The 13,911-nt window shown below is 45.6% G+C and overlaps 1 protein-coding gene across 1 annotated transcript in view; it reads right to left on the bottom strand.

Moving 5' to 3' along the window:
- The window catches only part of Kcnmb4 (potassium calcium-activated channel subfamily M regulatory beta subunit 4), a 60,619-nt gene that overhangs the window by 29,308 nt on the left and 17,400 nt on the right, over window positions 1-13,911 (bottom strand). Inside the window, exon 2 of the mRNA XM_076920265.1 lies at window positions 4,800-4,927. Within this exon, the coding sequence (XP_076776380.1) occupies window positions 4,800-4,927 (128 nt within the window). The remainder of the gene's footprint in view (window positions 1-4,799; window positions 4,928-13,911) is intronic.

Below are 13,911 nucleotides of genomic sequence, written 5' to 3' on the forward strand. Positions count from 1 at the left end.
TCTGCCCCAGGGTACAGTTTATATTTCCAGTGTCACTCCATTGGAGAGAACTGATTTTCTCCTTTCCCAGCGGGTATGGATGGCATACCCACAAGATGTATGGATGCCATACATCTTGGTTAGGGGTGGAACTTTGCGTCTACTTTCCCCATCTCTGTGCTGAGATTTTGAGGGGTTTGAACTTGGGCAGGTCTTGCACACGCTGCCACAGTCTGTATGTTCATTCGTGTGCATCAGCCCTGTTGTAGCCAGACAAACTTCTCAGCATAAGCTCCCCCGAAGTTTGACTGTGGGTACAAGGCTGGCTGCACCCAGCTCTGCAGCTGTTATCACCAGAGGAAAATGTCACACCTGTAGCTCAATAACTCCCCGCTTCCCAGTCACTGGTGACCACTATCGGTTCACTGGGTCATCTGTGAACTGGGCTACCTCAAACACCTCACACCACGGAGTATTTGCTCCCCTGCGACTGACTTGTTTCAAGGGACACGATACCCTCAGAGTTCCCCCTCCCCCCCCCCAGTCGCCACATTACGGAATCTCCTTCTTTTGAAACTGTAAGTTATCTGTGTATTGTTTGCGCACGCACATGTATGTGTGGGGGTGGTGCTCACTGTGGCCATGCGCGCGGGGCTCAAAGGACAATTTGTAGGAGGAGTCAGTTCTCTCCCTCTGCCATGAAATTGCCAGATACCGAACTCAAGCCTGAGCTTTTCTGAATGCAGAGAGCTTTACAGTTGTGTGCACTGGCTAATTGCCCTCAGAGTCGATACTTGGCCGGACATAAAGTGATTCCCATCCCCATACTCTGAGGCGGGACCTACTGTGGCCAAAGCCAGAGCCTCTGAGAACAGTTGCTAGCAGCCTCCTTCTCTTCTAGGATTCCCTTCAGGATAGCTTTCCCTTCAAAGTGCTGTCTCTCTTGAATTTCCTCTCGCCCTCTGATCATTGTTTTTCCATCTTCTTGCCTATGGCTGAAGTGTAGTCCCTCAGCTTTTCTCTTCTCACTGGGCTCCCAGCATGCATTCTGTGTCTTTGCCTCAACCACAGCTTGTGTGGCCAGGTGTTGCAGATCCGTGTGCCAGTTCAAGCTTCTAGCTTTTCTGAAGCACCCTCGGGGTAGCTTAGGAGTGAGTGCCTCAAATTCAGCACAGTCACAGTCGGACTACACTTTTCTCTCAGGAGAAGCTTAACACCTTCCTTTCCCTCCTCATATGCATCGCCTGGAAGGTCTGCTGGTCCTCACTCTGAAATGCCTTTTGGATACAGTATCCCTGTTTGCTACATCCATCACCACCACCACCACCATAACCTCCTCTACCACCACTACCACCATCACCAACGACAGCATCACCTTCATCACCTCCTCCTCCACAATCGCCATCTTCACCATCTTCACCACCACCATCATCACTTAGCCTCCCCCCCCCCCAAGACCTTTATCTGAACCAGCAGATGGCTAAGAGGGGGACTGTTGGGAATCAGACCAACTGATTTTTTTTTTAATGGCTGGCTATTTGCCTTGGGTCAGCTACATAATTCTTTAAGCCTCCATTTCCTCCCTGTGAGCTAAATGCAGTTAATATTTACAACCACTATAGACTGTGTCTTCAGTCCAGTAGTCTCTTTCCTGCCCACTGTTCACTCACCCTCCACATCCAACAAGCATTCAACACTCACATGGTAACCGACACGGGAAAACTCAGTTACTTCCCCAGTATGGAATTCTACTTATATCAGTCTTCCGGTTAAAAATAAAATTTAAAAAGGCTTTGTCTAACTACTTATTGCCTGTATTTTTAAAAAGCCTTTAGCATTTATTATTATTATTATTATTATTATTATTATTATTATTATTAATTATTATTATTATTGTCTGTAGAACTCTAACCCCAAGGCTACCTGCTCAAGTTGCAACCAACACTGTCTTACCAAGGAACCTAAGACGCCCTGTTCTCAAGCCCTGGCGGCTGCAGTGCGGCCACCCCATTTCAAAGTCTTGCCCTTCTTATTCCCAGGCGATGACGTCATACTTGACTTTGTGCTGCATATGTTTCCGTCAACGAACGCTCATTCCATGGCTGCAGAGAAACCGCCTTAATAAGTCAGCACTGCGTTCAACTGTTGCTTCACCAAACAGCCACGGCGGCACAGGCACTGGGCTAGGCACCAAGGAACAAAGACAGTGCCGGGCATGTTCTTTAACAAGTGCACAGTTGGGCTAGGGAGACCAGCACACAATGTGTAACAGGAGAGAGATGTATGTGGCCAGTGTTTGTCAAGATGCTGCTGCCTGGGTTGACCATTGGGAATTCTCATGTAATTAGTCAAGGATGCTTTATTATTATTATTATTATTATTATTATTATTATTATTATTATTATTATTATTTCAAGCTTTTATTTTATGTATATGAGTGTTTTGCCTGTGTGTGTCTGTGTACCACTTGCGTGCCTGCTGCCCCAGAGGCCAGAGGAGGAGGGCATCAGATCTCATGGAACTTGAATTAAGGGTGATTCAAGCTGCCATGTGGGTGCCGGGAATCAAGCCCTTGTCCTCTGGGGAAAAAAAAAGAGAGAGAAAAAAGCAGCCAGTGTTGTTAACCACTGAGCCACCTCTCCAGCCCCAGTGATGCAGTGTAAAAAAAATCTCCTTTTGTTTCTTCTGTATCATCAACCACCTTGAATCTGCTCAGGCAATGGATGCTCTTTCCCTCCCTCACACCACTTAAGTGGCACTGCCCTACTGTAACTCAGGGTATCTTCTGGGTAGCTTTACTTATGATTTATTTAGGGCTAGAGGAAGGAACCGATCATGTGAAATTCGAGAATTCCCAGAATGACACACTCTGCAGGTGGACACTCCTGTATCTGCAACACACAGAACTGTGGGAACTCCACCCTATTATTGATAAACGTGACCGTGTATGTATCTTCTGGAACACCCATCACAGGATCTGGGGAAGCTCTGTCAATAACCATGAACACTGCTGGCTTTGTCCAATAGAACGTGTCAGAAGTGATGCTTCTTCTAATTCTGGAGCTGAGGTCTCCTTTCCATAAGCGAAGCCGCCATAACGCCTTGCTGTAAGGAAGATATTCTAGCTCTCTGAACACTGAAGTCCAGCGTTCAGGAGAACACTGAAGATCTTTATCAATAAGTAAAGGAGACACGAGGATTGTTATCAAACACGAATATCCATCTTGGACCACACACCTACCTGAGTTTGCACCTAGCTGTACGTGAGTCCCATCATCTCACAGAAGCAGAAGTGACACTGTCAACCGCAGTAAGCTGTGAGATTTCAGGTTCTTTGCTACGTTACGCAACAACATATACCTGACACAGAGACCTTGCCAAAATATGCAAGACTTTATTCCGAGAACTCTCGGGAGTGACCTGATTAGACTCCTGTGCTAGAGAGTTGGCCTGGGTAGCAACATGAAAAAATGGCTTGGGATGGATGGCACAGTGGAGAGGTGACAGGCCATATTAGACTATGACAACTGAGAGGAAAAACAAATCCAGATCTGATCCAAGAGTCACACAGAGGGATAGCCACAGGATGGTAAAGACAGAGAATAAAGAGGAAAACTAATTAAGAGCCACTTAGACGGCTCTGGGCTAGAGGGTCAAATGAATGACGTTGCCATTCACTGAGAGAGGAAGAGAAGGGTTGAAATAGCTACGGAGTGCCCAACAATAAACGCTGAAAATTAACTTAGTGTAAGCACTCCAGGTGGGTAGGCAAGTGTTCCGATCCACAGGGTCATCTTGCTACGGTAAGGATGGGGTATCGAGCTTCTAAGGCAGGTGAAGTTTTGATGATGTGAATACCCATCAATATTTTTTTCCAATAATTTATTGTTTATTTACTTTGCATCCCCATTGCAACCTCTTCCCTCTTCTCTTCCCTGTCCTGCTCTTACAAACCCTTCCCCCAACACCACCTCTCCTTCTCTGAGGAGAAGGGGAAGTCCCCTTGGGTACTACCCCACACCAGACACATTTTTGACATTTCATCAGAATAGAAAAGACAGGAGTTAAGAACTGATGATGCCTGAATGCTGACAGATCTGCACACTGCTTAGCGTGTGTGCTTAGAGCACACTGACAGTGCACAATGTTCCTCAGCAAAGTCGCCGCCATTTGTAATTATCCACAAAGTAAGTATAGGGTACAGGTTCTCCTCCCTCTCTTTCCCCTCCCTTCCGCCCCTCCCTCTCTCCTTCCTTCCCTCCTTCCCCCTCTCTCCCTTCATCCTTTCCTCCTTCCCTTCTTCCTTTCCTCCCCCTCTCTCCCTCCATCCTTCCCTCTCTCCCTCCTTCCCTTTCTCCCTCCTTCCTTCCCTCCCTCTCTCCCTCCATCCTTCCCTTCTTCCTTCCCTCCCTTCTTCCTTTCCTCCCTCCCTCTCTCCCTCCATCCTTCCCTCCCTCTCTCCCCCCATCTTTCCCTCCCTCCCTCTCTTTCTCCATCCTTCCCTCCCTCCCTCCCTCCTTCCCTCCCTCTCTTCTTCCATCTTTCTCTCCCTCCCTCTCTCCCTCCATCTTTCCCTCCCTCCCTCCTTCCTCCCCTCCCTCTCCTCGCATGTTTGCCCCATATGTTCTGTATATGGCTCCAATCTAGTAGAGTGGGAAGTAGCTTTTTAATGCTGGAAGGAATGGAGATTACAGGCTACAAAGAACTTGAGGTTATCCCTAGGTGGCACGTTCCTCCAAGTGGGCACAAACTATGATGTACCCACTTAGCAAATCGCACAAGCAACCAACATTAACATGCACACACGAATATCGGTTTACCTTTGATGTTGGTTAAAATAGCAAGTGAATGGCTGGGAACCGATCTCATCTTTCCAATACTGTTGCCAGTTCATGACACTTTCCGAGTTCTTCTGGTTTTCTCTCTTACAGGGCGGGATATAGGAGCACTGGCCAAACAGAACACAGAGAGGACACCCGTTATTCTACAGGGTATTCAAAGGGAGTGCTTCTATTCCTCAAATACTTTGTTTGATTATAGTTTGTGGCTTGGGATGGATGAGGCGGCCATAGTCAGGGTTAGCATGGGATGCCCATCCCAGTGGCCACGAATGACCAGTGTCCCTACTATGCATCGTGGTTTTTCCTGTCACACCCGACCCACCATTTTGATATCAAGGCAGAAAAAGGTTCTCAACAGCACCCAAGACAACCTTCCCATGAGCAAATCATCACAAAACCATCTGAAAGTGTCCGAACCACCTTGGGCTAGGACTGTGCATGGGATTCCATAGCCATTCTTTCTTCTACAGAGATGGGCATTTTACAGATGACAAATCTAGTTTTGACATAATCTTCAGATACAGCAAAACTGACACTGCTTAACTGTATTTAAAAATTTCCAATTTGAAACAATGGCTACAAGCAAACAAACAACCCCAATCTAGGAATAAAAACATCTTCAGTCACTAAGAAATAAGGACATTTTATAAACAGTGAATTATAAGGTTATAGCAAATTAAGAATGTAATACACTTTGTCTTTGTAGGGACCTGTCAATCAACATAAGGAGGCGGGACAGGGCAGGGATCATTTGCATTCCCAATTCCCATCTGTGAGTCTTTGTATTTTCTTCTACATTGACCTAACCAGGAGCTCCCAGCTGCTCTTGGGATACCACTTTAAGATTTCACGTAAGTTTTCACTTCCCACATTCTCTTGAACAATGGAATTAGTGGAGATTCCTCTCAGGTATATAAACAATGGACTTTGCTAACGCATGGCTTGCCGAGCCAGTAGCTGACAAAGTCGTTCCCTCGAATGGACTTGATCAAGCGATATAGATTCAGCAACACTGAGAAATCGCTCAGCTCCAGATGTTAAAAGAGATACTCAGCATCCCAAGCCGCTTTCCCCGTGTCAGCTCTTTTCGATGGTGAACATCTCAGCTTCTACCTACAGTTAGTAAGCCAGACATCCTAGCAAAGACCTAAGGGGCCTGAACCTGTTTACTTCTCACCCCCCGCCCCCCAGTGATCTCTCCTTTACAGATAAGAACACTGCCATTCCTCTTAGCTTTGCAACTAGACCCCAGAGATTCCATCCCATGCTCCGCGAGGTGTTTGCCAAGGTGTCTGACATTAAGGAACAGGAAAGAGAACACTACTTTGATCGTATGATTGGACTCTCACCGATTCATTCATTCTCATATTCGTTTATGTATTTGCTTTTGTCTATAGTGTTCCTGTGTGTGCAGGTGCATGTATGTACATGTGTGTGGAAGTCAGAGGACAGCCTCCGTGTCCTCCACCCGGCACCTTCCACAGTGTGTTTGAGAGAGTTTCTCATTGGTTTGGAACTTTGCCAAATAGCCTACATCAGCCGACCAGTGATCTCTAGGGATCCATCTGTCTTCATCTCCTACCTCACACTATCACTGGGATTACAAAAGCATCCTGCTAGGTCCAGATTTCCACATGGGTTCTGGAGATCCGAACTCATGACCTCATGCTTACGAGGCAGGTGCTTTGCTGACTGAAACATCTTCCCAGCACTGCCCCCTCCTCCCTCTGTCTTTTTGAGACGGGATCTTACTGTGGAGCTCTGGTTCACATGGAACTTGCTCCAGAACTTAGGCTGGCACTGAACTCGGGGCACTCCTCTGAGTCCTAGGGTTCCAGGTGTGTGCCACCAAACCTGGCTCAATTGTCTTATTTGCAGCACGTAATTTCACAACGCTTTTCTTCTCGTCGCTTTCTGCTAAAGTTCAAAACTTTGATCATGAAGCACAAAGCACTTCAGTCTAACCCCAACCTATCCATCCTCATGGAATCCTGGGAGACAACCAAGCAAGAGCACTCACTCCTTAAATCTACCACATGCTGCCACATGTCTCCACCCAGCAAGGCTGCTTGCCTCCTGTTTGTGCTCTCTGTCCTGGGTCACCTTCATTAGTGTTACCATCTTCTTGTTCCACATCAAATGCCCTTCCCTGTGTTGACCCAGGAGTCAAACCCATGAACTCACAGCTAAAATCATACAGGAGCATTTCTGCTTCTGTATCATAGATTGTCTGCTTACGTCAGGCTCCCTCCCTGGCTGGAAAGTTGAGAGTAAGGGCTCTTATATTTTTCTGTATGTTCGCCCATGGTCTTAGCAATGGTTTCTGCATGTTGACCGGATGGGTCTATAACACACAAAGACAGGTTTTACTCAAGTTAACAAAGCTACTTTCCTAAGTTAAACATTTTTAAATTACATGAATGCAAATCTGTTTCAAATCATAGTAGATTTCATCACTCCCCACCATCCATAACCAATTCTTGTTACATAAAATAGGATTTTAACGACTGACTAGTTGAATACTAATTGCATGAGCATACAGCTTCCCCCTCTGTGTCTAAGTGTCTGGATTCTGAGGTTTTCCTAAAGCTGCAGTTGAGCTTAGAAGCCACAGGTACCAGTACACGGGGCTTCAGTCTTATGATTTATTTGGTGTTTAGTCTGGGGTAAATTTGCTTTTTCTGGCTATCCTTTTTTTCCCCTTCTAGTCTGTATAACCTCCAAAATAATTTTTAGTTCCTGCTTCTGACTCTGCTTTTGGAGGGACATCAAGAAACAACTCAGCCAGAAGCTGACTGCAAACACTGTTACAGCGTTTCCACACACACCCCCACCGGAAGCGATCCTGCCACTTCAGAGATGGTGGGAAAACTTCATTGAGCCACCATTGCTCCTGGCAAAAAGGACCAGAGTGGCCTGAGACTGGTACTTTCTCTACATTAGCCAATATCTTCAAGAAGACCACAACTGTACCACTTCCCGCTTCATAAACTAGGTGAGGTATTCCCTTCCCTTCTTCCTACCCACAGTCAGAGTGAGATTAGGTGCCAACTTACTGTGCCCTATCAAGGAAGGAGAAAGTTCCAGTCTGGAGGCAGAATCAGTGAGGTACAACCATCTAAGAACTCATCAGGACGCTTTCAGCAACGGGCACCATTGACACAACAGGCACACCAAACATTTCGGGAGACAACCAGATGTCGCCGAAACATACTTAAGACATCCCCCACTTAACTCGGTTTTAATTCTTTGCTACTCAGCGTTTGTATGGAAATAAGTTTACAAGACCTAGCTCTCCACCAGATGGCAACTTCAGGATTTGATTGAGGAAACCACAGCCATGTTTCTGGAGACATCAAGGGAAAAGGTTCATGGAGTTTCATAGTCGGCAAGCTGTGATTTCCTATGGGATGAAGGAAGTGCCTGGCTGGGTGGAGCTTCCAGCACAGGGTTGGATTCTGAATGCAGATTACACTCTTCTCATATCAAGAAAAGTAACCCTGAGGTACTTTCCCCACCGTAGACTCTGTTCTTCCCATAGGTTAAATAATGAGTCTTTAACACCATAGCAAGTCGGTAAAGTCAGTATTGCCATGAAAGAAAGGGTAACGTTAAAGGGCTATCCTCAGGTTCTTAAAAATCAGTATTTGTTTCCTTTTCTCACATCTTGACTGCCCGGGTTATTTATTTCTAAATGTTTTCTGAAGTCCGTCTAGGTCCCTCCTAGAGTCCTCCTCAGCTCACTTAAACTCCATTTAAAAGCAGCGTTCTCGAAGAGGATTCAAGAAAAGCTGCCACCCAAACCCCCTTGTCTCTCAATCACTCAGGCTGGAGGGTTTGCCCAAAACTTTAGAGCTCTGACCTGAATATCTCTTTGGGGAAAGAGCTTAAGTGAAAATCCACAGCTCAGCACCATCGTGGTTACGGACAGCACCACTGGCCAACGTGAATCCGAGTGAGCAAGCTTCATCACCTCACCTCCAGCATTCAGTAGGAGACTGAGGGGCAGTGAGTGGCTCAGCAGATCAAGGGGCTTGCTGTGAAGCCTCATGACCCCGGTTCGATCCCCAGAACCCACATAAAGGTGGAACAAAAGATCCAACTCCAAAGCGTTGTGCTCTGACCTAGCTGGACATACGCATGTCTATGCCAACCCCGGACATAAATAATGTTTTAAAAATTAAAAAGAACAGGGAAGTGAGATGGAAAGGTTAAAATTGTTCGAGGTCACAGTGGTCCATGTGGCGTCCTTCGTACAAACTGTGGAGTAATGCTTGTTGGTTTTGGTTTTGGCTTGATACCAGGTCTCACTCTGGAGTGGATCGCCCTAGCTATGACTGGTGTCAAACTTACAATAAAGTTAAAGATATCCTTGACCTTCTCAGGCTCCCATGTCTGCTTTCCACATGCTGGCTGACAGGATTGTGTCTCTACACCTATTTCACATAGTATTAGCCCCCGCCCCATACTTCCTTCTTGTCCAGATGCCCAGTTCTTCCTATTCCGAGCTTCCCAGGCTTCCTGCTTTGGAACTAAGGACATGCCCTGCTTCTTGCGCCCTCTCTTGGAAAAGCAAGGTCACATCTCTGGAATCACTGTGCTCCTCCCAAGGACTGGCGAGGAGGCACTATCCCTGTGACCCTGCTCCATCCTCAGAGAAATGCACTTCTAAGTCTTCCTCCTTCTCTGTCTGATGCAGGATCAGTTTCTGGCAGCATGGCTATAATGTCACTTAGGGGAAAGGTTAGACACAGTGCCTTCTACCAAACAATAACCATCTCCTTAGAGAAACTAATTCCTAGGGTCCTAACATATTTGGTTTCTCACCTTCAAAGGCAACTTCTCATTCTCATTCTCACCCACGAACCCTCATTGAGATCCTCGTTCCTGCCACCTAACATAGGACGAGACCGCTCTTTTAAAAAGGTAGAAAACTGGGGCTGGTGAGATGGCTCAGCGGTTAGGAGCACTGACTGCTCTTCTGGAGGTCCTGAGTTCAAATCCCAGACCCACATGGTGGCTCACAACCATCTGTAATGGGATCTGATGCCCTCTTATGGGGTGTCTGAAGATGGCTATAGTGTACTTACATATAACAAATAAAAACCTTTGGGCCAGAGTGAGAGGGGCCATAGAGAGAGAGGGAGAAGGGAAGGGAAAAAGAAAAAAGGGAGAAAACTCTACTCCAAAAGTTCCCAAAGGCAGTAACAGTGTGTCCAGAAAGTGTAGAAAAAAATGGTGTCAACAGGAAAAGAGGTCAAGATGAACTGATGGCAACTCCAAGACAGAGGGAACCGATGGCCTATCTCAGCCCAGTGATCTCCAGGATGTGGCGATGGGGCGGGGTTTGCAGAAGATATGAGGAGTCTTATCTTCAGGACAAGCCTACAACCCTCACAAGCCTCAAAGCAAGTTTGTTTTTTGGTGAGACTGTGGTTCCTCCAGCAAATGGGTCAGCAATAAGGAGGAACCCCATTCTGTCACTCTGTGTGACTTGGAAGGCAGTGGGTGACCTACCAAACTGATGTCAGGGAACCTATTTGCTTGAAAATGAACTACTCCGGGGCTTTGAGAATGGTACCCGACCATAAGAAGGGAGCCTGAGTTGACTTTGCCATGGCTTCGTGCTGTAAAGACGGCCATGGAAGGCCATGGAAGGCTGGTAATGAGGAGGGGAGGGACCAAGTTGGAAAGTGTATGTGGCATGAGGCTTGGTTCATATAGTGAGCTGCTGAGGGAAAGGTAGCCTAGCTCTAGACCCTGCAGTTTTGACATCTCAGGGGTAGACCAACTTCTGCAGCCACCTCTACGTCCACCGCTAAAGAGCCTGGAACCTCTGAAGCTCCAGTCCTCTACTCAACAGAGACTTTGACCCTCCCGTGGGGTAACTAACACCTAAGAAATCTTCAAAGCACAAAGATAGGTTGCCAGTTTCTACGGCTCTAGGTGCTGTGCTTGCTTCTGGTACTCAACACACTGGGCGACACTTACCAACTGGATCATTAGCCGCTCTGGGGAGTCGCCCAGGAGCCTGGCCCAAGAAATGACTGTAAAGCTAAGTGTGGCCAGCAGAGCCCCTCACCCCCCATGAACGTACAGAAAATTATTACAGTGAAGTCAGATATGAAAGAGGACAGCTCAGGCTTAGCACCAACAAACCATAGGAACAACGTGTGTCCACAAGAGCACATGGCCGCGTGTGGCAGCTAGTCTCCAGAGTGAGAATCCAGAACGAAGCTGCTGCAACACTTCATCTTGGCTTTTTTACCCCTCCCCCATTTTTCATTATACTTTCACTAGTACTTTTTACTTCATATTAAGATCATGTACCTTTTAAATTCTCCTTCAAACATTTAATTTTTGTTTGCATATTTTTATTATAATAAAGTATTATCTTGTTTGCTCTATACTTATCCCTCCATAATTTTTGTTGTTCCTTGTAAAAAAATTAATAATAGTAACACACCACGTTTTAATACTCTTTAGAATTAAAAAAAACATTATTCCCTGAGATTTCATACTTGCACACTGTGTATCTTGGATCACAAGTCCCCTTTCCAATCCTCCCACAAGCCCAACACTCTCCCATCCAGCTTCAGGTCCTCTTCTCTTTTATTTAATTTTTATGTTTAATTGTGTATATGTGTGCCCAAGTGTGGGCATGCGCATGTGAGTGCAGGTACCCGTAGAGGCCAGAAGAGGGCACTGGATCTCCAGGAGCTGGGACTACAGGAGGTTGTGAGCCTCCCAGTGTGGATTCTGGGAACCAAACTTTAACCCTTTGTAGGAGTAACAAATGCTGTTAATTGCTAAGTCAGCAGTCTAGCTGCTGCTGCTGCTGCTCTTCCTCCTTCTCCTCCTCTTAGAGTTTGCTATTGCTGTGAAGAGACACCACAACCATAATAACTCTTATAAAGAAAAACATTTAATTGGGGCTGGCTTACAGTTGCAGAGGTTTAGTCTATGATCAGCATGGCAGCAAGCATGGCAGCATGCAGGCAGACGTGGTGCTGGAGAAGGAGCTGAGGGTTCTACATCTTGATCCATAAGCAGCAGCAGGAGACTGTGTTCTACACTGGGCATAGCTTGAGTATAGGAGACCTCAAAGCCTACCCCACAGTGACATACTTTCTCCAACAAGGCTACACCTCCTGGTGGTACCACTCCCTATTGGGCCAAGCATTCAAACATAGGAGTCTCTGGGGGACCATACCTATTCAAACCATCGCCTTCTTCCTCTTCCTCTTCATCTTCTTCTCCCTCGCCTTCACAGTACTTTTACCAATTATGTGTCTTCCCAACCATTTCTGCCCATGGCAAAGAGAAGCTTCTCTGACCAAGATGGGAAGCAGAACTAAGTCTATGGATACAAATACAAACACCCAGGGGACAGACTGACAACAGGTACATTCAGCAAACATCAGTAGCAGATTCCCAGGCAGGGCATGCGACCTTCCCAGATATGGGCTTTGACCAGGTTTATAGTGTCATTCCCGTCTGCGGATGGAGCTTCAAATCTAAATTTTAAAAAAGCCAACGGGTTCCCCTCTGCAACAGTTATCCACTATTATGCCAATAGGCACACCTTGTCTGGCAGATCTGTACTATAGTGTGCAGTGTCCGCTGCTGGGAAAGTCCACTGAGTCAAGAAGACAGACAAAGGCTGGGAAGGATGTAGGGAAAGTAGAGAGGGCTCCAGCAGCACCTCCTCCATGCTGGTAGGAACACAAGACTGCCGCCATTATGTAATATACACTACATACGTCAGAGTGGTGGGTTCTCAAGATAGTACCAATGGGGTCAACGTGACAGCTCAGCAGGTGAAGGTACTCACTGTGCAAGTCTGACCAGACTCTGACCCCCAGAACCCACATAAAGGTGGAAAGAAAGAAGTGACTTCACCAATTTGTTCTCTGACCTCCACACACTGTGACATGCACATAATAAAAATAAATACACGAAACAATTTATACCCACTCCAAATAGAAGCACGGTATGATGCAGCTATACAACTTGTGAGTAGGAACCTAAGTTAACACACCTCAGAGATACTTGTGTATTGTTGCACTATTCATGGTATCCATGACTGAAAGCAAGCTTAGATATCCATCAAAAAATGGATGGTTGTAGTACATATAAATAATAGAACTTATTCATCTTTATACAGGAAAAAGGCTGGAACTGAAGATCATTATGTTAAGTGCAATAAGCCAGAGTGAGAAAGATGAATACCATACCTTATTTTTATCTGTGGACTCTTGAGGGGAGTATGTGTATGTATGTGCATGTGTGTACATGTGCATGAGTGTGTACCTGTCTATGTGTGTGCATGTATATATGTGTATACATGTGTATGTGCATGTATTTGCACATATGTGTACATGTGTGCATGTGCATTCATGTATGTGTGTATATGTATATGTGTATGTGTACATGTGCACTACATGCATGTATGCATGTGTGCATGTGTATGTATGCATGTTTATATACATGTATATGTGTATATATGTGTGCATGTGCATTCATGTATGTGTGTATGTGTACATGTGCATTGCATGCATGTATGCATGTGTGCATATATATGTATGCATGTTTGTATACATGTATATGTGTGTATATGTGTACATGTGCATTCATGTATGTGTGTATGAGTACATGTGCACTGCATGCATGTATGCATGTGTGCATGTGTATGTATGCATGTTTATATACATGTATATGTGTATATATGTGTGCATGTGCATTCATGTATGTGTGTATGTGTACATGTGCACTGCATGCATGTATGCATGTGTGCATGTATATGTATGCATGTTTGTATACATGTATATGTGTGTATATGTGTGCATGTGTGTGCATGTGCATTCATGTATGTGTGTATATGTGTATGTGTATATGTGCACTGCATGCATGTGTGCATGTGTATGTATGCATGTTTGTATACATGTATATGTGTATATATGTGTGCATGTGTGTGCATGTGCATTCATGTATGTGTGTATATGTATATGTGTATGTGTATATGTGCACTGCATGCATGTTTGCATGTGTGCATGTGTATGTATGTGTGTTTGTATACATGTATATGTGT

Source organism: Arvicanthis niloticus, chromosome 22 (assembly GCF_011762505.2).
Source record: "Arvicanthis niloticus isolate mArvNil1 chromosome 22, mArvNil1.pat.X, whole genome shotgun sequence".
NCBI lineage: Eukaryota > Metazoa > Chordata > Mammalia > Rodentia > Muridae > Arvicanthis > Arvicanthis niloticus.